General features: G+C 50.5%; 1 protein-coding gene across 1 annotated transcript in view; it reads left to right on the top strand.

The window, feature by feature from the left end:
* The window catches only part of PIK3IP1 (phosphoinositide-3-kinase interacting protein 1), a 6,720-nt gene extending 559 nt beyond the window's left edge, over nucleotides 1-6,161 (top strand). The window contains exons 2-5 of the mRNA XM_026859932.1: nucleotides 7-115; nucleotides 2,102-2,287; nucleotides 2,424-2,502; nucleotides 4,539-6,161. Coding sequence (XP_026715733.1) covers nucleotides 7-115; nucleotides 2,102-2,287; nucleotides 2,424-2,502; nucleotides 4,539-4,746 — 582 coding nt within the window. The 3' untranslated portion in view covers nucleotides 4,747-6,161. The remainder of the gene's footprint in view (nucleotides 1-6; nucleotides 116-2,101; nucleotides 2,288-2,423; nucleotides 2,503-4,538) is intronic.
* The last annotated feature ends 562 nt before the right edge of the window (nucleotides 6,162-6,723 follow it).

Genomic DNA, 6,723 nt, shown 5'->3' with positions numbered 1-6,723 from the left:
GCCGAGGAGCACAGCAGCTGCGGGAACCCGGACGGCGCCGCCGCGCCCCGGTGCTACGTCCGAGGCGCCGCCGGGGTCCCCGAGCGGAGACCCTGCGACATCGCCCCGGGCGCGGGTAGGAGCGGCCCCCCCTCCGGGGCACTGCCCTGCCGGGCCCCCCTCCTGCCACCGGGGCTGCGTTCGTCACCAGGGTGGGGTCCCCCCCTCCCAGTGCACAAACAGCTCCGGCCTAGGGCAGCACCCGCCCCCCCCGGGAACGGCGTGTACCCGGGGCTGCCCCCAGCCCTCCCTGTGCGAGCGCATCTGCCTCCCAGCTGTGCCTTGCTCCGCCCCTGGAGCGTTCCCACTGGGGCCAGAAATGGCTCGTGCAGAGCCTGCGGCGTGTGCCCCCCCATTTCACTAGTCCTGTAGGGCTCTCGGCCGTGCTGCGGAAGGCGGAGGCAGGTCCGGGCCTCTGGGCACTGCAGAGCTCTTGGCAGACCATGGCTGGGTCTCATGAACAAGTGTCCTGCTGCTGAACGAGCGCCTGCGTGAATTTGGGTGCAGGTGGGGGGAAAGAACTTGGAGAAAATGAGAATTGAAGGGAGGAGAGTAAGGAACAGAAAACCCCAACACTGGATTCATCCTGGGAAGTTGGGGGGGGAAACAGTTTGCCAAGAGAACTGTAGCTGAAGCCAGTCTAAGGGAGAGGAGATGTTGGTATTGACGGAGGGCAAAGTAACCACTCAGGTTTTTTGAACTGTTTACTTATTTCTGAGCCCCTCAAGAGTTAGGCACTCCACTGTCCCTCGGGATTGTTACCCTTGCATGTAAACACGCTCTTCCACACATACACTTTGTTTTCTTCACTTTGTTTTTTTTGCCTGCTTTTCCCTGAAGATAAAGCAAAATAAATGTTCTGCTGCTGAGACCCTTACCCAAAACAGTCCTGCAGCTTTGGGATCAGGAGAGTTACCCGACCTTTCAGCCAACACACCGTTTGCATAAGGGGGTTGGCAATTTTTCAGAGCAGGCACCTTTTTATTGTAGTCGTGTTCTGCAGTTCCTCTTAGTTCAGCTTCTCTGGCTGACCCTAGGAAAAGTCACCATGGAGTGCAGGAGACCCTGAATTCCTATCTCTAACTCCCCTTCTGTACTTCCATTTCACATTCCAGTGAGGACTCAAAATGGCTGCAAATAGAAAATCCACATGGAGTTGCTCCAGCTGTGGGGTGAGATCCAGGTGGAGAGAGTTTTCAGGTGTGGATGCATACTGTGCATAGTATTTCCAAAAAGTAGGGTTTTTTGTTTAGGACAGGTAATAGATACCTACTTTGCACTGTCACAGCTTTTGCTGTGCTACAGCTTCTATTTTACCTGTGTCATGGAAGAAGGCTTTCAAGAAACCTTGAAAATCTTTCAATGCTGTTGATAAAAAATCCACAGTGTTGGGAAGGAGTCTGTGCTATGAGCATCCATCCTTACACACCTTTGTTTGGGCTCTGCCTGAGGAGGAACTTGCTGTACTTACACTAGTCAGTGGCGGTGCTCCCCAAGTGTTGCTCTGATTTAGCCTGTCCATCACATTAAAGGAGTTTGCAACACAGCTGCAAAGAGGAGCTGGGTAGAGAAGAATGTCCCCAGGTTGTTTTCACACCTGCTGGAGTCTCCTTCTGTCAAGCCTTCCTGTGTCAGGAGGATTGAGGCAGAAGAGACATAAGTAGACTCCTGGGAGATTTAGGATGGAGAGTCTCAGTCGTGTTCATGTCTGTTCAGCCTGATTGAAGCTCAGCCTGTATATCAATCTGTACACTAAATGAAGTCATCGTGCATCCTCTGGAATCATGCCCTGAAACCTGGGTTTCGTTTTGCTGTCTGACTTCTGTCTCATCTGTGGTTCTGCCTTGCACTCTTAGTTAAATAGGTTCATGTCAAAGGAAAGTGGGGAGAGTATGCTGCTTGTCTGCCTTGGTAGGATTTCTGGCAGCAACTTAAGAGGGGACGAGTGTGTGCCAGTGTACTTCAAAGGCGGTTCAGTGAGACCAGTCTAGATCTGTCCCACTCACAAGGCTCGTGCTGGTTTGAATCGGTATTTATAATGTCTCTTTTCTCCTCTCAACAGATGCTACAGCTGCCACAGCCCCAGTCCCTACAGCAGAAGTTGGTACTTCTCAGGCGTTCGACCAGGTGTTTGAACCAGCTGATACCCTGCCCTCCCGGAGCGAGGCAGCCGCTGTGCAGCCCGTCATTGGGATCAGTCAGAGGGTGCAGATGAACTCCAAAGACAAGAAGGACTTAGGGACCCTAGGTACAAACCCAGGGTCATGTGGGGGATCCATTCCTGTAATTCTGGCAGGACTGATTTGTTTTGAGGCTCTGAAAGCAATGCTATAGCTGGATCTACTGCCTCTTGGTTTTATCCCCTTTCCTTTCTCTCTTCACAGGGTACGTGCTGGGACTGATCATGATGGTGATAATCATCACCATCGGAGCTGGCATTGTCCTGGGATACATCTATAAGAGGTCAGTGGCTGTTCCCCTTTGTCTAAAAGCTGGTGTAGGCATGAAACAATGTAAATAGAGCAGGAATGTCTGAGCACCTGCAGCCCCAACCAGATCCCAGTGAAAAGGCAGATAGAAGCCTGTGTTTTGATACAGCACATTGTGCAAGAGTTTTGCTTGTTGCACTGAGGAGAGAATTGTGTAAGAGTTAATCCTATGCTTCTCCATTTCACCCATCAGTGTGGTGTTCTGTCCCATTTAAAGTTTCAAATGACCTTCTGTATTTTTTGGTTTTGTATGTGCACATGCACTTTGCTGTGGCTTTCTCAGATGCATCCAGGGGAGCTGAATTTTAAGTAAGAGCTGGAGAGAGGAAATCCTAGGTGTCTTCACAGGAAGTTTCTTTTGTGATCAGAAAAAGAACAATCCTTCCAGCAGGCTACCTGTTCCCGTAGCTTTAGAAGAAAAACAATTGGTAAATTCTCTGCCACTCGCATTATATCCTATGAAACTGAATATCGAGTAGGACTTTTATCAGACAAAGCTAATTTTACCAAAGCTCCTGTATTCTCTTAAGGTCTGTTTTGATTCACCCTTAAGTCATGATTTGTTCAGCCATTTCATGGTGTTGGACAGAAACGTTTCTGCAGCTCAGCAGTGTTTGAGGTTAGTGGTAATAGCAAGCAGCTTAGTTGTAAGAGACAGGGCAGGATGAACAAACAGCAGTGAATGTCGCTGCAGCAAATGAAGGCCCAAGCTCCCTCCTCTGGGAGGGTTTGTTCTGTATTTTGGCTGTTTGACAGCAGTCTGACACAAGCAAGCAGAAGGAGCCCTTTCCCAAGCTGGGACATGTCCTTATGTAAGTGTTTATAATAAATGCCGACAGAAAAAAAACAGAGGGAGGAGTGTTACATAAGGGGCAAAACACAGAGCACTGCTTGTCGAGGAATCTGATTTGAGGTGTCACTTCAGAGAATGCTGTCTCGTGTGCTGCCAGGAACGACAGCCACTGCTGCACGCTTGTAGGCAGGTTTGAAAAGCAGCCAAAATGCTTCTGTGCTGACAGGAAACCCCAGCAGCTCTGCCTGGTCGGGATCACGAGCCCCAGGAGGAGTGAGTGGTGCCAGTCCCACCTCGTTCCTGTCTTCAGCAGGAGGAAGCAACAGACCAATGTTGCAGTTTGTGCAAATGCAGCTTTGCTTCTGCAGTCCCAGAGAGCTCCCAGCAGGGCTGCAGCGCAGGTTTACTGTCGCCCTCTCTCTCGCCTTGCTCTCAAAATTGCACGTGCAAGCTGGCAGGTTTGGGTAGGTGTGGTGAGAAACCTTTAATGGGTTTAGTAGCTTTTGGTATACATAGCTTTTCTGGAGACAACATGCTATTAATGTCATCCATTTTTAAAGCAAGGCAGTTCTTCCTCAGTACAAATTACAGAGGTGTCGCCTCCCATAGCAACAGGCTGAAGACTGAGGTAGGTTTGGGGAGCCGGTTGTGGTATTAAGTTGTTAGCTGCAGCAGCAGAAGGCAGGGCCAGCTCTGAAATAAGCTCTAATACTTTCAGGAACGGCTTGATTTGCTACAGAGGTTGGTTTGCTGCAACAAAAGGCAGAATCCACCTCTGGTATTTGTTCCTGTCAGATGAAGCGGGTTACAGAAGCTCTTCCCCACAGCAGTGGGCTCTGTGCTGTCTCACTGCTCCTCTGGGCCTGCCCCAGGCAGTGCTGTGGGACTATAAGGTATAAGGAAACCTTTGTCAGCTCCATGGTTTGCAGGAGAAGCCTGGCTCTACAGGCATCACTTAGCAGTAGCAATGCCAGTGAATAAGACAGTTTATGAGGGAGGGACAGGCTTCAATTGGCTGCTTCTTTTTAAAGATGGTCAGTTGGGGTCCTCTGCTTACAGTAGGGAATGTTTCTGGCCCGTTGTATGTAGCTGAAACATCTGTTTGTTAAGAGCAAGGTCCCTTCTTTTCTACTGTATCACCTTTATTGAGACTAACTCCAAGCAGTGGCACTCACCCCATGCACATCATGTATATGTTTTGGTTTTTCTTAATCTAGGGGGAAAGACCTAAAGGAAAAGCATGAACAGAAAGTTTATGAGCGTGAAATGCAGCGCATCACACTCCCACTCTCAGCGTTCACCAATCCTGCCTGTGAGCTTGTGGACGAGAACACAATAGTGGTGCACACTAACCAGACGCCTGTGGAGGAGACGCACGACGGCGGCGGCCCGCTCATGGGGCAGGCGGGTACTCCTGGTGCCTGAGCAGCTCGGGCAGGAGCAGCTCAGGATGAGCAAAGCCTCCAGCTTCCCACTGTGAGTGCAGGGGTTGCGTGTGTTCATTTCTAATTTGTTTTATTTTTGATGAAAGCCAGATGAAGGTGATGCAGAGGGACAGAACAATGGGCTATTCATCACGGTCTGTTCGAGGGGCACCATTCAGCACATGACCAGCTGGGGACTGGTGTGGTGGACCCTGCTGCTTCCTCCCACCTATCTCCATGGTGTGCCAAGGAGCTGGGGGGGAAGATGGGCCAGGCTCACAACTGGCCACAGATCCCATAGCCTGGAGCGTGGTCTCGGCTTCCTCTTTTTCCATTCCTTTCCTATTTAACGGTGTGCACTGTTACTTAAGTTTCAGCCTGGAACCCCAGGAGGGAGCAGTACTGCAGGGACTGAGGGGAGCTTCATGTCAGACTTAGCTAGGTAATTATACTCTGATTATAGTTCCTGCCTTTTTGCTTTAGTGGCTGAGAGCTGGAGAGACTGTCCAGAATCCTGCTACTGGATCAGGTTTTTTCCCAAGGAAGACTTTATTTGAGGATGGCTTTGGCCAAGGACAGTATGTTTAGCCCCAGTGTCAATTTGGAAAAGCTCTTCTCAAGCTCCTTAACAAATCCAGGTCTTCCAGGGCTGAGGCCACATCTCCATTCCCCTGTGGTGCTACATGCACAGCCACAGTTTAGGTGTCCAGGTGGTCTGTGCCTCCTGCTCACTTACACAGATCAGGAGACCAAAGGCCAGCGGTAGATAGTTGTGAAGAAAAACTGCCCTTCCATTACCTACAGCAGGTTGAGCACTGAGGATATATAACATCCTCTTCTGAATTCCCTTGGCTTTCTACAGAGCCAGCTGTGGGCAGCGTGGCCAAGCCAGCTGCAGAGGTCACCCTGACCACAGTGCAGCAGCTCTCACTCTAAGGGCAGGACAGGGCAGCTGCTCTTTCAATATCCCCAAGTTATGGTACAGTTCCTGGCCCAGCCCCCTTCACACACACTCAGCTTGTGCAGCGACTCTTGCTTACAGAGCCCAGCCCTAATAGAGAGGTTTTCTAACAACTTTTATTAGCATTTCAGGGGGTTTGGAAGGGATGGTTGCTGCAGTGTCTCCCAAATGGCACCAAGACAAGGCCAGTTCAGGGAAACATCCATCCCCAACTTGGGGATTCAAGCCATTCAAGTAAGTTTTCTAGCCATCTGATTTATAGCTGTGGGCCTAACAGGGAGCAGCACTTGGCAGCAGGGGTTTTAGTGTTAATGTTCGATTCAGAAAAGGGAAATGTTTTATTTTTAAATGCCTTTGAATACCATTTCTTTGTAAAATGTTTTAAATACCTCATAATGAGAAGGTGCAGATTGTGCTACCTTGTATTAAAGCTCTGAAAAATGCTCTGTAGACCTGTGTGGACTGTGGCCCATCTGTACAATCCTCCTGCCAGAGCAGCATCCTGCTTGTTGCAGACTTCAGACTGAGAAGGGAAGATGCCACTTCAGTTCGCCAGGCCCAGAGGTAAATCCCTGCAAGCAGCGCCTCCACTCACCAGCCCTGACAAGGGCCACGGAGCTTGTCTCCTTGCTGCCGCACCTAGGCTGGAGCTGGAGGCTGTTCCCGAGAGCAGCTGTGGGGGTGTGAGCGGGCTGGCCCTGGGAGGACGCTCGCTCAGGGTTACAGCCCCGTACCCCACTGGCCCGGGCCAGTTCTGCTTTGGTGCCGCTCAGCAGCGGCTCCGTCCCTCGGGGCCCTGCCCTGGAGAGCATGATGGAGACAGAGCACAGCAGGTTACAGGAGGCACTGACAAAGCTCCTGTTTTCATTAAGTTGTTGCCTTGACAAATCCCCCTTGAACTACATATTTCAGAAAGAGGTTTCCAAGCACAAGCTGTATTTTTATCCCTGGATCAGAAAAGGAAAATGGAGAGAGGTTCCATGTTCTGCTGGTGCCTGTTCACCTTTAGAAAAACCC

This window comes from Athene cunicularia (assembly GCF_003259725.1).
Source record: "Athene cunicularia isolate RWA chromosome 15 unlocalized genomic scaffold, athCun1 chr15_part1, whole genome shotgun sequence".
Lineage (NCBI taxonomy): Eukaryota > Metazoa > Chordata > Aves > Strigiformes > Strigidae > Athene > Athene cunicularia.
The sequence above is the reverse complement of the archived record's forward strand: the minus strand, read 5'-3'. Positions and strand labels throughout refer to the sequence as shown.